The 17,159-nt window shown below is 51.6% G+C and overlaps 1 protein-coding gene across 3 annotated transcripts in view; it reads right to left on the bottom strand.

The window, feature by feature from the left end:
* The window catches only part of ITPK1 (inositol-tetrakisphosphate 1-kinase), a 179,689-nt gene that overhangs the window by 99,879 nt on the left and 62,651 nt on the right, over positions 1–17,159 (bottom strand). Inside the window, exon 1 of one of the 3 annotated variants that reach the window (XM_010350552.3) lies at positions 9,204–12,294. The exons of 1 other annotated variant lie outside the window; for it this stretch is intronic. In XM_010350552.3, coding sequence (XP_010348854.3) covers positions 9,204–9,266 — 63 coding nt within the window. In that variant the 5' untranslated portion in view covers positions 9,267–12,294. Of the gene's footprint in view, positions 1–2,702; positions 2,779–9,203; positions 12,295–17,159 lie in introns of those variants that run through there. One more of the 3 variants, XM_074393452.1, reaches the window with a different exon arrangement.

The following is a 17,159-nucleotide window of genomic DNA, read 5'->3' as shown; positions in this document are numbered from 1 at the left end:
TCTGAGCAGCCACCTGCCAGGCTGGCTCCACTTCACAACTGGAGTCCAAGGCCAGGCCCAGGACTCAGGAACTCCCACTGGCAAGCCTGCGGCTGAGATTCAAGCTCAGCTTCCAGACGAGGTGTGATCTGGATGCCAAAGACAAGGAAGACAGAGGAGTGCCACCTGGGGCCCTGCGAACCCTGAACGTGACCCAGCTGCCTTCTGCAGTGGAGATGGTGAGACTCAGGCAGAACGGAAAGATACCGGCCGTGTCTACAAAGTAATGCAGCTTTTCAAAAAACTGTCTTTTTGTCTGATCAAATTACTGTATATCCATTGTAAGAGATGTTTATATTCTCAGTTACTTACTCAGGAACTGAAAATTTTTAACTTAATCTCAGAGCTAGGCCATAACATTTGTATTATATAACATACCCCTCCAAGTTTTTAATATATATATCATTGCTAAAACTGAAATTATACTACACAAACATCTGGATCCTACTTTTTAATTAACAAGCTATAGTGAACATATTCCTGTGACATTACATATTCTTTGTTTTTTTGAAATGGAGTCTTGCTCTGTTGCCCAGGCTGGTGTGCAATGGTACAGTCTTGACTCACTGCAACCTCTGCTTTCCAAGTAGCTGGGATTACAGGCATGCACCACCATACCCAGCTAATTTTTGTATTTTTCGTAGAGACATGGCTTCACTATGTTGGCCAGGCTGGTCTCAAACTCCGGACCTCAGGTGACCCACCTGCCTCAGCCTCTCAAAGTACTGGGATTACAGCCGTGAGCCACCGCGCCCAGCCAAGGTTGCATATTCTTCTAAAGCATTATCATTAAAAGGTAAATCAAGCATAATTTATTTAATCAATTTCCTACCTTTTAATATTTTTTTAATCGTACAGTTATAAATTACAAAAAAATTATTAAATTATATACATATACTCTCTTTTAGAGGGGAAAGAAGAGTGGGATACATGTTTATTTTATTTATTTATTTATTTTTGAGACAGAGTCTTGTTCTGTCGCCCAGGTTGGAATGCAATGGTGCAAGATGTGCTCACTGCAACCTCCACCTCCTGGGTTCAAGTGATTCTCCTACAAAAGCAATGGTAGCGTCAGTGAGATATGCCCTGCCCAGGAGCCCAATGTCAGTAACTGCGAGAGCTTCAGGGAGTGGAGGCCACAATTGGAGAAACCTCCCGAGTAGCTGGGATTACAGACGTGTGCCACCACACCTGGCTAATTTTTGTGTTTTTAGTAGGGACGAGGCTTCTGCATGTTGGCCAGGCTGGTCTCCAACTCCAGACCTCAAGGACCTCAACTGGTCTACCTGCCTCGGCCTCCCAAAGTGCTGGGATCACAGGTGTAAGCCACCGTGCCAGACCAGATATATGTTTAACACTGGAAAACCATTCTTCTGAATACAAGGACATAAGCTCCAAGCAAATATCTAAAAAAGGCATCCAGTAGAAAATGGCATTCCGTGGACATGCCAGAAAATAAGATACTCTAATACTGTTCCTAAAACCTGTGACCTATTTCTTACTCAATTTTTCTCTGAACTGAGCCCCAAAAGATGGGAGTAAGTTCCCTTTGCCACCACCGCTGATCCTGCTGCCGTGACTACAACATCCACCTACAGACGCCCAGCTCTCATGGGGGTGCTGCCAAACTCAAAAGTCCACCACTGACTTCCCCTTTCCTACTAAATGACACCCAGAATGTTCTAGGCACAGGCCTTTTGCACAGGCTCTGGCGCCAGCATGCTTCGGGTTCCCTCTCCCCTTCACTCCACGCTCACCCGATACCCAGAAACACCCTCTACCTGCTTGTTCTACAGAGGCTGTTCTCTGCCTTCTCAGCTGCTCAAACTTCTCCCAATCCATGTCAACAAAACGCCTCCTCTTTTTTCACCGGGCATGGTAGCTCACGCCTGTAATCTCAGCACTTTTGGAGGCTAAGGCAGGAGGATCACTTGAGCCTAGGAATTCAAGACCAGCCTGGGCAACACAGCGAGATCCCTTGTCTACAAAAAAATTAACAAAAACCTCCTCTTCCACCCTGTGCCTGCTAAAGACTTTGTATCTCTACAAAACAAAGGTGCTTGGTGTCAGACCGCAGATTCTGGAATCTTGACTCTGCTGCTTGCAGACCTAGCTGGTCACTGAAACCCCACTGTGCTTCCATGACCACTGAATGGGAGACCAGACACACCTACACCTCACAGGGTCACTGTGACAAGTCACTGCGGTCCTCAGCCCCACACCCCCCAGCAGGCCAGCCAGCTGTCAGCTGGTATTCAGCCTCAACAACACTCGAGGAGCTAAACTGGGAGTTCTCCCTGCCAAGCCTTCCTTGCTGTCAGTTTCAGCACACGAAGTTCAGGGTGGGTGGGAGGGGACAAATAGCACCTTGGCTTCTCCAAGGCCACTGAATGTTCTTACTAGCCCTCTGCCCTCCCCACAAGGCCTCCTCCAGAGGGTGTCCCACTGTGCAGAGTACCCGGAAACTCTCTGGATGAGGTCAGAGCGTACGCTGGTGCCCCTGCCAGTCCCTGCTAGGAGGCACCCCACCTCCAACTCAGGCTGACGGGAAGAACGCCCAGTGCCGCTTCTATTAACTCAGGCAATGTTTTGTTCTTTTTGGTTAAACTGCCTTAATCTTTAAAACCGCATATCCACACGTCTGGCAGGCTTTTTATACTCACAATTTCTCTGGGAGGAGAAGCAAGACAGACTTCACAGCCACTTACAGGCCAGATAAATGAGGACGCAGAGGGTCTATGTCAGGGTGGACAATGGGGAGCCTGGGCTCCAGCTACACAAAGCAGGGCTTTGCTTCCTCCTACGAAAGCAGGGCCTGGGACCAATGTCCTTCACTGTGGCCTGGGGTACAAGGACACAGCAGGGGGAGAAGAGAGGGGAGGGGAGGGGAGGGGAGGGGAAGAGAGGGGAAAGGAGGGGAGGAGAGAGGAGGGGAGGAGAGGCAGTGTTGGTCCACTTTGCCAATCCCCACTTGCATGGGCCCCCACCACCAACAGAATGAGGTCCAGGCCCCTGGCCAGAGCACACAGGGTCCCCTGCCACACTGCTTAGCCCAATACCCCTGCCAGGCACCCCACAGACACCGTACACATGAAATACTTGGAGTTCCCCCAAATGCTAAGTTGGCTTGTGCTTCAGGGCTTCCTGCACGCAGTCCCTCCTCTTCCTCAGGACCTGGTAAGCTCCCAGCCTTCCCTGAAGGGGACGTTCAACGCTCCACCACCCCGGTAGGAGGCCGCCAGGCACTCCCTGAGCAGGAAGTAGATCTGTGCCCACTCTGGGTCACTGCCATTCTCTTTCTCCAGGGACTGACTCCCTCTGGGTGGGGCCATAGGAGGTTGTAGGAACAGCCAAGCTTGGGAGGCAGGAGAGCTAGAAGCAAGGTCCTGGCCCCATCACCTGGATGGAAGGCCCAGGGAACGACAACCTCACTAAGGCCCCGTCTTCTCCCCTGTAAAAAAGGAAGGATCCTACCTACATCTCAAGGGGTCAGGCACATTCAACAAGATAGGATGTCTATGCACTGAGCTCAGAGCAGAAGCCCCCCAACATAACTCTACCACTCCCCATCAAAACAGAGTTTGCGGGGAGATGGTTGGTCTTAACAACTATCAAGAACCTAATCCCCTGGCAGGAGGGGGCCTATTTTGATCAGAGATTAGCCAGGCACTGTCCTCAAATGTTTACTCCACACAAAGGCCCTATCCCACAGGTACTAGTGGCATTTACATTTCAAGGGCTATAAGGTAAGGGCCAGGCTGCCACTGCCAAGCCAGGATTTGAACCTTCTCCCTCCAGGCCCTCAGTCCTATAAAGTACCTTTCGAATGCCCCTCCTCCAGGAAGTCATCTTTGACTCTTCCCTGCAGGCAGAAGTGGCAACCCTGCTCTCTCTGCACAACATTGCCTGGGAATCCTTCCCTCCTCTCAGTATGAGTTACTCTGAGGCCCAGAGACCAGTAGGTTCTGGGATGTGAACACCAGAACCCTCCTGGGGCTGACCTGAGCAGCAAAGTACCTCACTAAAAGGTCACTGTACAGGTCAGAAAACAGGAAGCTGGGAGAGCCACACTCAGAAATCAGGCCCCTGCCAGGGAGGCTGTTTGCTCAGAGAAGCACCGTGAAAAGTGGTCCCAGTGGCAGGCAGGCAGGCAGGCAGGCAGGCAGGCAGGCAGGCAGGCAGGCAAAGACCCCTGCCCAGCCCACACCCGGGCACACAGAGCTCAGCTTCCCATCTGGCACCTGCCTCTGCCACTGAGCCATGGTGACGAATGCTCTCTGTCCTGCTTCCTGAATCCCAGCACCAGGCGGCGGGTTTGGCTGGCAGACCCCAGTCCTGTGCCCACACCCAGCACTACAGGTGATGAGAGTTCCTGGCCCTTCCTTTCTGGCCTCCAAGATACATATGGAAGTGAATGCTCAGATGTAAACTGGGAGGGGGTCAGATGCTAGGACCTCCCAAAACACAGCCAATCTATCCTGCAGCTCCCCATTGACCATATACTCCTGGTAGCAAGGACCTATCTCACCCAGCTTGTGTCCCCCACAGTTTCTAATCCTAAGGGCCACCTACAAAATGACAAAAGCAGTGACCACCTACCACACAGCTGCCATGTGGAGGTGCCATGCTGGGTCCTCACAGACTTCCTATCACCCGGTCCTCACCACATCCACTACAGGAGGTACAAACCAAGTCATTTTATAAGTTAAGAAAATAAACCTTCTAGAAAACAAATGACTCAAATGTCCTGAATTTCACAGTAATGAATCCAAGATTCCAACACAGGTATAGCAAATGGGAAACATGTTTTCTCTGCTCTGTCACGCTGCTGTTCTAATCAATGTTCACTCAGTGAATGATAGCCATATATGAACAGAAAGTGGCTAAGAACAGAGACAGTCCCTCTCGCCCCAGCCAAGCAGCTTCGACCTTAATCCCTGCGTGGGCCTTGATGCTGAGGGTTTTGGAACATGCCTGGCACATGTTCGGGTCACCAAAACCCTGCCAAAAGGATTTGTTTGAGGCCGCGATCTCTCTAGTTTTGAGGGTGCTGATCAGACACACCTAAAAGGGACAGGGCTGGGAACTGGGACAAGGTAGAGCTGGACCTAATGCAACTTTGAAGCCAAGATCTAAAACTCAGGCCAGGGCTCCACCTGCATGTCCTGCTGGGCTTGACAGGGCACTGGGGGTTTGTGCGGTAGCTGCAGCGCTCAGAGGGAGGAACTGGTGAGCAAAGAAAGGGAGAAGGGCCTCAGATAAGAAGAAGGAGATTCATGTTTCAATCTTGGCCAGGCACAGTGGCTCACACCTGTAAATCCCAGCACTTTGGGTGGCCGAGGCAGGCAGATCATTTGAGGTCAGAAGTTCGAGACCAATCTGATCAACATGATGAAACTCTGTCTCTACTAAAAATAAAAAAAATTAGCCAGGTGTGGTAGTGTGCACCTATAATCCCAGCTACTCAGGAGGCTGAGGCAGGGGAATTGCTTGAACCCAGGAGGCGGAGGTTTCAGTGAGGCGAGACTGCACCACTGCATTCCAGCCTGGGTGACAGAGTAAGACTGTCTCACATTTTTTTAAAAGTTGCAATATTAACCCTACAAATTGACTTGAAGTCCAAACTCTTTCTCATCCAGCTACTGCCAGCTCCCCAGAGAGGCCCACACTTTGGGGAAAACCCTTAGAAACTTCTTGTCATTGGTAAAAAATATTGACACAGGATTGGCCACAGGTGGTTTCACAGCACACACAGAACCCAAAGCTGGGGCTCAGAGAAGCAAAATGACTTGCCCAAGATCACAGAGCTATGGAGGTCAGGTTGAAATCTACCCCAATTTATGTGCACAGACGGAGGAGAGAAGAGAAAAGGAGAGTGCTCCCTAGTGGGGCAGGTGGATTTCTGAGGGCAGGAAACACCAGTGGGAAAGCCGAAGATAGCAGAGTAGAGACTGCAAAAGCCCACTGCTCTCTGGGGTCACTGCAGAAAGCACTGAACACACGCCAGCTCAACCCACCAGACACTCTTTCCTTTGGGGCTATTTCCAACAGGAAATTCCAAGCATCCCTGTCAAGCAGGAGAAATGCCATCCTGGGTCCAAGGCAGCAGGGCAGCCCCCCCGCCTGGCCCCACCTACATGCAGAACAGAGTGCACCAGGCAGGAATGTGCACTCAGGCCACAGCCAGCCTGAGCCTGGCTGGGAGGAGGCTCATTCTTATCTGTGGCTTGATTAAAACAAGCTTGGATTACACCACAATCTTTGGGCCCCAAGGCTGGCGGGGCCTGTTCCAGGCACATATCATGCCCAGGCTGCCACTCTCCTTGCCCTCATCAGTGGCAGGGCCGACATCCTGCGGGGGGCCCTTCCCACACCACAAGCCCACCCTTCCTCTCCCGCCACCCACCTGAAGACCCAATATGCATCTTTAACAATTCTGGTTTCAACTCTGTTCCTGAGACCTTTACTGCCCCAAGTCCACTACCTTGTGTTCTGAGTAAATGAAAAATCTTCTCCCTTCCCCAGAGTCCTCAAATCTAACCATTCTGGAACCCAGCTTGTGGATGGCTAGGCTCTAGTCTCCCTCTTTTCTGACCCATCACCCTGGGAAGCCAGATCCAGAGGGTACTGAGGAATTCAGGTGGCCGCGGCATGTGAGGAGGGGACCTAGGAGCAAACCGAGGGTCACAAACTGAAGCGCCTACAGAGCAAATGTAAACCATGAGGCCAGTGGTGCGGGACAACAGAGAATGGTGGGGCCTAAGGGCAACCAGCTTAAACACTGGCCACAATGTCAAAGGGAAGAACATAAAATTCCTGTGTGGGCCAAACAGGTTGCATGCGGGCCCAGGTATATCTGAGTCACCCATGCGTAATATGGTCCAACACCCTCTGCAGAGATGGGGAAGCTGAAATCCAGACACAAGGAAGGGACCATGAATAAGGCTGTGCTAGCGATTATTGAGAAAGTCCAGCATAAAAATTAAACCAAAGCCTAGGCTGAACACTGTTGCCCACCTGCTTGGCTGTGAACCTGGTGAGGATGCTGCTCTCGGCCTGGCAGCAGATGGAAACTCTGGAACTCAAGCACCATGGATGAGCCACTGGGCCCCCCAGGTAAAGGGCTGAGAGCCAGTCACGCAAGCCCTTGGGACTGACCCAGATGGAGTCACTGACCAATGTGGCACAACGATCACCCAACTCTGTGGGGCAGCAGATCTCGGAGGAGGTGGGGCAGTGGCCCAGGGGACAGCAACATGACAGACAGGGAAGAAGGGTGTGGCTTCTGTCTATGGCCTGGCCAGAAGGGCCACTGCAAGCACCAAGGCTAGCAAAGGAGAAAGAGGAAGAAGCAAGAAAAACCAAGACACCGTGACAGACTGGCATGGGCTGAAAGTCAGGTTGTGGTTCTTTAGGTTAGATCTCAGCAGGGTGAGAGTCTTAAATGCCCTTTCCCCACCTACCTGATAGGGCTTAGCACCAGGGATCCTGGCCCAGGGCTCTAGGACCTGTCAGATCAGGAAGAAAGGGGCACTTAAGGGCTCCATCCTATAAGATCTACCTTAAAGAACCAGATCCCTGACTTTGCAGACCAATGCCATGCCGCCTTTGAGTCTGAAATGGAAGTGTGTGCCTTAGTTCCAAGTCACCAGGCACCGGTTCCCTGCCCTTGCAGGCACAGGGCCTCAAAATCAAACCAAACCTCCAAGCTTCACCTCTCACAAATAAGCAGAGGCCAGTTACCCCTCTGGGCAAGCCCTCAGGCCCCTGTCCTTGCCAATAGGCAGCTCTGCTATTGCAGCGCCTAAGGGCCAGTCCATTCGGCCTGCCAGGAAACCAGAGGCCAGGTCAGAGTGGCCTTTTTTTTTTTTTGAGACGGAGTTTCGCTCTTGTTACCCAGGTTGGAGTGCAATGGCGCAATCTCGGCTCACTGCAACCTCCGCCTCCTGGGTTCAGGCAATTCTCCTGCCTCAGCCTCCTGAGTAGCTGGGATTACAGGCACGCGCCACCATGCCCAGCTAATTTTTTTGTATTTTTAGTAGAGACGGGGTTTCACCATGTTGACCAGGATGGTCTCGATCTCTTGACCTCGTGATCCACCCGCCTCAGCCTCCCAAAGTGCTGGGATTACAGGCTTGAGCCATCACGCCCGGCCAGAGTGGCCTTTTAATTCAAGTCCCGTGGTGACCCCGAAGAGCACTGCTGCAGACTGGGAGGCTGGAAGGAGGCTATGCTGCCCCTGCCCCATAACAGAGGCTCTACAACAAATCACCAAGATGGGGGAAGGTTAGCACACAGCAGGTGGAGGGTCTCCTTGCAACATGTGACAGCACTTAAAAACCAATTCGAGGCTGTGCGTGGAGGCCTGTAGTCCTAGCTACTCAGAAGGCTGAGGTGAGAGGAGGATAACTCGAGCCCAGAAGTTCAAGGCTGCAGTGTGCTATGACTGCATCTCTGAAATAGCCACTGTACTCCAACCTGGGCAACACAGCCAGACCCTATCTTAAAAAATCCAATTAGAGACCTTGGCTTACATGCAATCAGAGAACTAATTAACAAGGACCAGTAATTAAAATTAAGCTATACTCTCTAATTCAGACTTTTTGTTATTTATTTACTGTTTCAAAACTATTATCAGGATCCAGTTTCTAGCCTGGACACAACCCATCCACTCTGGGCCACAACTGCCAGAATACCTTTCCTCAACTACCTAAAAACCTTCTACGGCTTCCCCAGTTCCCCTAGACAAGGACTCACACTGTGTCTGGCTTCCTTTCCACACTCGTGGCTCACTGCCTCCTGAAGTGGCTCACTGCCCTGGTGGGACGGGTCCACCCCTGGTCCCTGAGCTGGGCCTGACGCCCTCACCAGGCACACACAGGGTCCTCTTTGACCCCATCCCCGCAGTTTTCTTCTGGAAACCTTGCAGCGTGGTCTGGGGCAGTCAAGCCACACCCCTCCATCCTAACTCTCAGAGCATCTTGACCTCATCGCCCAGGTGACCACAAGCTCCGAACAGGACTTTCCTGTGGCCAGGACTCAGGTCCCGGGCATGCACAAACCCGCTCACAGGAACTTGGTTGAGAAAAATGTCAACCATTAGTGCTACTCCCATTTTCTATTCTGAGGGGGAGGAAACTGAGGCTCAGAAAACCAGCGCTTACCCGGGGCCCCATGGTGGGCACAGCAAGGTCTGCACAGGGTCGGCCTGGTTTCCTCTCCCACATGGCCCGATATGCTCCAGATAAAGGCAACTATGAACCATGTCCCTGTCATAAAGGAGATAAGACATACACACGGGATATGGTGGTTAGGCAGGATGCGATTTAGTGCTCAGACTTTCCTAAGTGCTCTGGACCTTCAGAAAAAGGCTGGGTAGGCAGGGATGGCCCAGCAGCCTGGAGGGAAAAAACAAACAAGCAAGCAAGCAAACAGAAACATCTCCAAATGAGTGGTCAACTGGAAAGCACGGGACAGAATCAGGGGATCAGTGTTTTTCCATTTCTTGTGGACTGCACACTTCCAGAGCCTTCTCCCACAGCAGCTGAAAAACTAGTGAATGAAGCAACAAACAGCTGGGCTCGGTGGCTCATGCCTGTAATCCCAGCACTTTGGGAGGCCGAGGTGGGTGGATCACAAGGTCAGGAGATTGAGACCATCCCGGCCATGGTGAAACCCCGTCTCTACTAAAATACAAAAAATTAGAGTGTGCATCTGTAGTCTCAGCTACTCAGGAGGCTGAGGCAAGGAAATTGCTTGAACCTGGGAGACAGAGGCCGCAGTGAGCTGAGATCACGCCACTGCACTCCAGCCCAGTGACAGAGCAAGACTCCATCTCAAAAAAAAAGCAGCAAACAATGGTTCATTATCATCAAAGCTCAGTCACTAGCTAACCTGACCAGGCTGTGTCCCCGCATCAGAAACTCTGCTCGTGGAACCCCACAAGGCCGCACATGCAGCCCAGGGATAAGGCTGTCTGACGCCCATGCTCCAGCCCAGAGCAGGCGGCCAGTAGGGAAATCACAAGGGCCTCCCTGCTTTGGGTCTCCTTTCCCTCTCCATCTACCTCCAACTGAACTAAGTGCCCCCTCCCCCAGATCAAAGAATGGAAGTCGGGAAAGAGAGGACTGAACTTGGAGCAAAGAGTCAGACCAATGGACCACTCTGGACTGGAAAGCTGGGGCCTCAGGTCAAGCCGGGCTGCTGGTAAACCATTACCGCCACCGCTGCTTTTGCCAAGTTTCCATCTGAGGCCTGCCCTCAACTTAGTTCCCCTGGAGAACCTTCCTCCCCAACATTCAAGCCACATAATTCCAGGGGGTTGACCCACACACTCACTTCGGGGTGGGCAGGTGATACAGGCCTGGCCAGCTAGAGTCTCATGTCATCCAGACCAAAGTGGCTGGCTCAGGGACGGCTTTTACGGGTTGAACTTTGTCCTCCACCAAGATAAGCTGAAGTCCTAACCTCTAGGACCTACGAATGTGACTGCACTTGAAAACAGGGTCTTTGCAGATATAATCAAGTTAAGATGAGGTCATTAGGTTGGCCCTAATCCAATATGACTAGTGTCCTTATAGGAAAAGGAAAAAGCCACGTGCAGACGCAGACACCCAGATAGGGATGGCCAAATGAGGATGGAGGCAGAGACTGCGGCAGTCCTGACACAGCCAAGGTGCCGTGGGACCATCAGGAGCTGGCAGAGGCAAGGAAGCTTCCTCCCCTCAGGGCTTCAGAGGGAGCAAGGCCCTGCTGGCACCCTGAGTCCAACTCTCAGCCTCCAGAACTGAGAATGGATTTCTGTTCTCTTAAGCCATGCAGTTCACAGTGCCTTGTTATGGCAGTCCTAGGAGGCAAGCACAATACAGATGTGACCCAAGCCAGGCCAGCCAGAGCCAGCCAGCCCCAGCCAGCCCAACATCTGCTTCCTGCGGGGCTCTGAAGCCCAAGGGATGGAGCTGCGGGCAACCAGTTTCACATGACTTGGTACAAGACCACCCAAAATAACTCACAAAGAAAGAGCCTGAAAAGTGAAGAAATATTTCTGAAGACAATATATTTGAGTCCTTCATGGGCTGAAATCTGCCGGGCCTATCTCTGGACCTTCTGAGACATACATGCCAATAAATTCTATTTCTGGACATTTCCTGAAGATTTTTCATTCATGAGGCTTTAAGTTTTCTCCTAACAGGGTGTGATTTGTTTTCTGGCATAACATGCCCACATGAACAGGACGCCTGATGGTCATCCTCTTGGGCACCCACACTTCTTACATCAATGCTTTCTTACACTCAAAGCACTAGCATCCTTCTCTTTGGCACGCACCTTTGGCCTTCAAAGTTTTGTTTCAATCATGGCCAGTCCTTATGCCAAGGATGCATTTAGTTTTAGTGTAACGAAAAAACAATTCTGACAAGCTCAGAATCATGAGCAAAGATGTGTCTGATTTTAAGTGCTGACTAAAAATGGCTTTAGTCGTAAGGACAGAACATTAGGAGGGAGTGGGGTCTCGGGTGTTTCAACAGCTTGACGTCAGCAAGAATCCATGCTCCTTTCAAGCTTCTATTCTGCCATGCTCGCCATGGTAAACCTTTGTCCACATGCCTGTCATCTCATAGTCACAAGAGCTGCCAAAGCTCCTGATACACTAAGTATCTGGAAGGCAGGAAGAAGGGGCCAGGGCAAAACAGCTAACCTTTTGTAAGAGAAGAAACACTGTTTCCCAGCTGGGCGTGGTACCTCATGCCTGTAATCCCAGCACTTTGGGAGGCCAAGGTGGGCAGATCACTTAAGCTCAGGAGTCTGAGACCAGCCTGGCCAACATGGTGAAACCTGCCTCTGCTAAAAATACAAAAATTAGCTGGGTATGGTGGCACACACCTATAATCCCAGCTACTCAGGAGGCTGAGGCATAAGAATTGCTTGAACCCAGGAGGCGGAGGTTACAGTGAGCCGAGATCATACCACTGAACTCCAGCCTGGGCGACAAAGCAAGACTGTCTCAAAAAAAAAAAAGAAAGAAAGAAACTCTCTCTCCCGTCATGTCTCACTGGTTAGAAGTGCACACAACATGGGCACCCCCACTGCAAGAGAGGCTAGGAATGAAGCATCTCATAACAGGCTCAGGCCCATCATCACTGCCACCCAGAGGAAAAGGGACCGTGTAGACACTGGAAGTGTCTGCTGGGAAGGCAACTTTGCAGATATTAATGATACTAAAGAATAACAGATTCTGCGCCAGGCGCGGTGGCTCAAGCCTGTAATCCCAGCACTTTGGGAGGCCGAGGCGGGTGGATCATGAGGTCAAGAGATCGAGACCATCCTGGTCAACATGGTGAAACCCCGTCTCTACTAAAAACACAAAAAGTTAGCTGGGCATGGTGGCGCATGCCTGTAATCCCAGCTACTCAGGAGGCTGAGGCAGGAGAATTGCCTGAAACCAGGAGGCGGAGGTTGCGGTGAGCCGAGATCGCGCCATTGCACTCCAGCCTGGGTAACAAGAGCGAAACTCCGTCTCAAAAAAAAATAATAATAATAAAATAAAATAAAAGAATAACAGATTCCATTTGCCCCTTAAAAGCCCTACAAAACCCCTTCTGTGGCTTCTAGGTTGACCCTGTGGGAAAGTCACCAATACACAAGAATCACGTGCCAAAGGCCTCCTGCAGGCAGGAAACTAAGGTGAGTGCCCATGAGGAGCCTAGCCAGCAGGTAGGCACGTAAATGACAGCTCGGAGGAGGGGAGGGGACAGAGGAAAGCCAGGAAGGCTTCTGTCAGCAAGTGACATCTGGCTGGAGTAGGCTGGGACCAGCACATGCAGAGGCAAGGAGAGACGGCACAGGAGTCACTGGTGTCTGAGTTGGGAGTGGCAAGGGGTGAGGCTGCCCGGCTGCCAGGACCAAACTGGGAAGGGCTTTGTAAACCATTCTCCAGGGCTTAGACTTTAACCTAAAGACAATGAAAGGCCAGGAAAGGTTAGAGCAGGGGAGTGACTCAGATATACTTGATGAAAGATCATTCTGCCAGGTGGGGGCTGGGCTGAGGGAACGAGAGCCCAGAGGTGGGGATGCCAGCCAGAAGCTTGGCAGTAAGAGGTAAGGGGGACTGGGAGACTGCCTGGGGCCACAGAATAGAAGGACAGAGAGGGTAGTGGGTAAGGAAATATCCAGAGGGAAAATCAACAGAACCTGGAAACAGAAAAGTTGTGGCGTACAGGGACAGAGGCACCGGGCTGGCTGCCTGAGTGGGAGATGGGGGGAGACCTTCATGACCGTCTAATAAAACACAGCACAAGCGGGTCTGGAGGGGACAGGGGAAGTCAAGTTACAAACACAGTCCCTCCAGGCAGAGAGGCATTTGGCAAAGGTTCTAGGCCTGCTGTGGGGGTGGGCATCGACAATCCCTGCTGCTGGAAAGTGCAACCCTTTCGAGGAATGGCCTTCCTGGGATAAAATAAAGGCCAGGGGGCAGCATGCTGGAGAAAATACTCTCACTGCCTTAAATAGAAGCAAACCATCTGACCAGTGGGAGAAAGTTTACACAAGAAGGACCGGGTTGCACTGGGTGCATTTTAAAGAGAGCCCGGCAGACACACGGGTTCTCCTGCTGGGACTGCCCACCTGGAAAATAACAGCTGAGACTCAAGCAGGCAGGATCAGCTGCCTCATCTCCTATCCCCATGTGTGGGGAGGGAGGAGGTACTTCCACTACTCTACTTCCCTGCAAGCACCCGCTATGTCACATCTAGGGAGGCCCTGCTGCCACACAGCAAAAAATAAGTGACTCGCTCTTGAGTACCACGTGCTCCAAACGGTTCTCCAGGAGCCCCCAAATGGCAGCTACTGTCCTATCCAAGCCAAGAGAGAGGAGCAAGGGCTGATGGCAGGTGCCTGGGGTCACAAGTGACCAAATATTGCAGCTGGCATTTGAAGGCATCAATGCACACTTCGAGGGCAGACCCTGGCTCTTGCACCCCAACTCATGTCACGTTTCTCAGGGGAGCTGAGTGTCCCAGAACTCTGCCCCAGACACCCACCATGACTTTCAAACTCTCTCTTACCTCAAATATCTTTCCTGAAATAAAACCTAACAAGCAGACTCCAGATCGAAGTTAGACCCCAGATCAAACACAGATCAAGAGAGAGTGGCTGGGCATGGTGGCTCACGTCTGCAATCCCTGAACTTTGGGAACCTGAGGTGGGCGGATCACTTGAACTCAGGAGTTCAAGACCAGCCTAGGCAACATAGCAAACTCCCGTCTCTACTAAAAATACAAACATTAGCTGAGCATGGTGGTGCATGCCTGTAATCCTGGCTATAGAGGTGGCTGAGGCAGGAGAATCACTTGAGCCTGGGAGGTGGAGATTGCAGTCTCCAGCCTGGGTGACAGAGTGAAACTCTGTGAGAGAAAGAAAGACAAGAAAGATGCATGGAAGGAAGGAAGGAAGGAAGAAGGGAGGGAGGGAGGAAGTGAGGGAGAGGAAGGGAGGGAGGGGAAGGGAAGGGAAGGGAAGGGTGGGGAGGGGAGGGGAGGAGAGGGGAGGGAAAGGGAGAGGAGAGGAGGGGAGGGGAAAGGAGGGGAAGGGTGGGGAGGGGAGAGGGGGCAGGGAAAGGAGGAAGCCAGCAAGCTGTTCAGGTGAAGGGAGTGGTAAGCAACTCATCCCCCTTGAAAAGCAGGTACTCCTTCAAGGAACCCCTCGAGGTGCCTCATAGCCAAGCTTGAAAGCTAATTCAATGAGACTGGAAACCACCCTGTGTCTCCAAACGTCTCGGGTTGGGAAACGGAAGACAGCAGATGTAGTGGAAGTCCCTCCATTGGAAAGATAACTCACTCCCTTACCCTTGCCAAGGTTACGGCTATGGGGTACTCACCTCTGCAGTTTTTGGCTAAGAAATGCCAAGGATAGCCATGTATTTCAAGAACAACTCTGTTGTGAGAAATTCCAGCACATTCCACTCTAAGAGCACCAATATCTTCACCCTTTTTTTGTAGTTAGAACTTGCACCAGGGGAGAGCCTTTGTCCCTGCCTGGAGGGGCCACATGGAGGAAGGGGAATAAGACAGCAGAAACCACAGGGACTTGGGTGGCAGAGCTGCCAGGCCAAACCCCAGCTGTGCCATTTAAAAGATCTGTGACCTTGGGCAAGTTATTTAACCTTTCTGAACTTCAGTTCCCATATCCAAAAGGTAGGATAATTAATTGTCCCTACAGCTTATAGGACTGTCTTTGGGGTTTATAGGAGGGATTTTTTTCAAGTGCTTTATAAACCACTCCCAAATGTTAGCTCTATTTACACCAATTTTATTGCTGGGCTCCTAGGAGGCCAGATGCAGCAGACTTAGTTTCTACTAAAGATCTTTTATTACAACAGACGCCAGGCATCTAGGGCAGCTTGTTGTCTGAAGAACAGCCTGCTTCTCCCACAAGAATCCCATAATCCCAGGCTCTATACAATGTCTAAGTCTCGATGCCAGGCCCTGGCTGACACTCTGACCCACTCCCAGGGAGGCCTGGTCTGGGTTGTTGTTACTCTGGGGGTCTTGTTTGTCTTGCTGTGAAGGCCAAAGGAACCCCCAGTGGGGCTGAGAGGGGAGATCAAAAGACACTTCAATGGGGTCAGAGACTGCCTGAGTGACTCAGTGGGCAGGAAGTTCAGCCCCAAGCCTCACCGGCCTTCTGGCTCACTTTACATTCAATATAATACCTGCCCACACCGCCACCCTCCATCCAAACCCAGGTACCCAAGCGGCTGATGGTACAGGAAACGGCCCTACATCTCCCATCCCAGGGTTCAGGCCCTGACTCAGAACTGGGAAAGGGACCGGGCACCATCTCGCAGATGCCCCGAAGACTTGGAAACCACTCTGGTGGCTTTCTGAGCAGGCACATCTGGTCCAACAACAGCTTTCGTCACCACTGTTTAAAACCAGTGGTTCTCAGAGAGAGGGGCTCGCCAGCAGGGTCAACATCACCTGGATACTTGCTACAGATGTGGACTCTCAGCCCCCTCAGACCTACAGGTTCGCAGACCCTGGGAATGAGGCCAGCCATTTGTTTGAAGATGTGCTCCCTGGGGTTCTAGTGCATGCTCAAGTTTGAGAACCATGACTTCAATCCAGTGTTCCCCACCTGCCCCTCTCCCATCTGCCTGTCGTCAGAACCAGCTGGGGGCCTCATGACAGCCAATGCTCTGGAGCTACCCCAGAGATCTGGATGTCACTGATGTCACCTCATCAGCACTTCCTTTTAGAAGCTCTTTGAGAAGAACAGGAGGCGCAGAGGATTCCTGTGGCTGTGAGACTGCTCTGTATGGTAAGGTCATGGTAGGTGCATGTCACTATGCATTTGTCCAAACCCACAGAATGTGCAACACCAAGGGTGAGCCCTATGCACACGGGGGACTTCAGGTGATCCTGAGGCATCAAGGAAGGTTCACTGATTGTAGCAAATGTGCCAGGCTAGTGCGGGATGCTGACAGCAAGGGGGGCTGTGTGTGCGTCAGGGCAGGGCAGATATGGGAAATCTCTGTGCCTTCCTCTCATTTTTGCAGTGAACACAAAACTGCTCTAAAACATAGTCTATTAAAAATCAATCTCCCAGGTGACTGTGAATCCAGTGGTCTCTGGGCTGATGCTTGGGAGGCAGACAGGAAAGCCAGGCCTCAGAAACAGCAGGTAAAACCACCTGGTTGTGGATTGATCTAGGAAGATTCTAGATGGAGGGAAGTCAGATTAAGGGCTGAAGTAAGGAGAGAGAGGTGGGGGAAGAAAGCAAAGAGCAAGGGCTTAGAAGCACTTCCTAGGAGCACACCCAGCCCTTCCTGCATCCAACACGCACTGAACGCCTTCCTTCCCCACATCCCCTCCAGCCTGTCAGTGGGTCAAGTGCTGGCCTGGGACTCACCCCACTTAGAGGCAGGGTCCCCTCTTCTAGCGAGTGAACTGAGCCACTCACCCATGTGTAGCTGCTTCAACCTCATCTGTAAACAGGGTACTGTGGGGCTGACTGAGACACAGCCCAGCGCCTGGCACAGGGCAAACAAGTAATAAACGCAGGTTTTAATAAACTGATTGACAGAGACTGGAGCCCACATCTGCTGTATGGAAAACAGCATCCAG

The sequence above is a fragment of the Saimiri boliviensis genome, chromosome 2 (genome assembly GCF_048565385.1).
Source record: "Saimiri boliviensis isolate mSaiBol1 chromosome 2, mSaiBol1.pri, whole genome shotgun sequence".
NCBI classification, from domain to species: domain Eukaryota; kingdom Metazoa; phylum Chordata; class Mammalia; order Primates; family Cebidae; genus Saimiri; species Saimiri boliviensis.
This window is presented reverse-complemented; position numbering and strand designations above follow the sequence as displayed.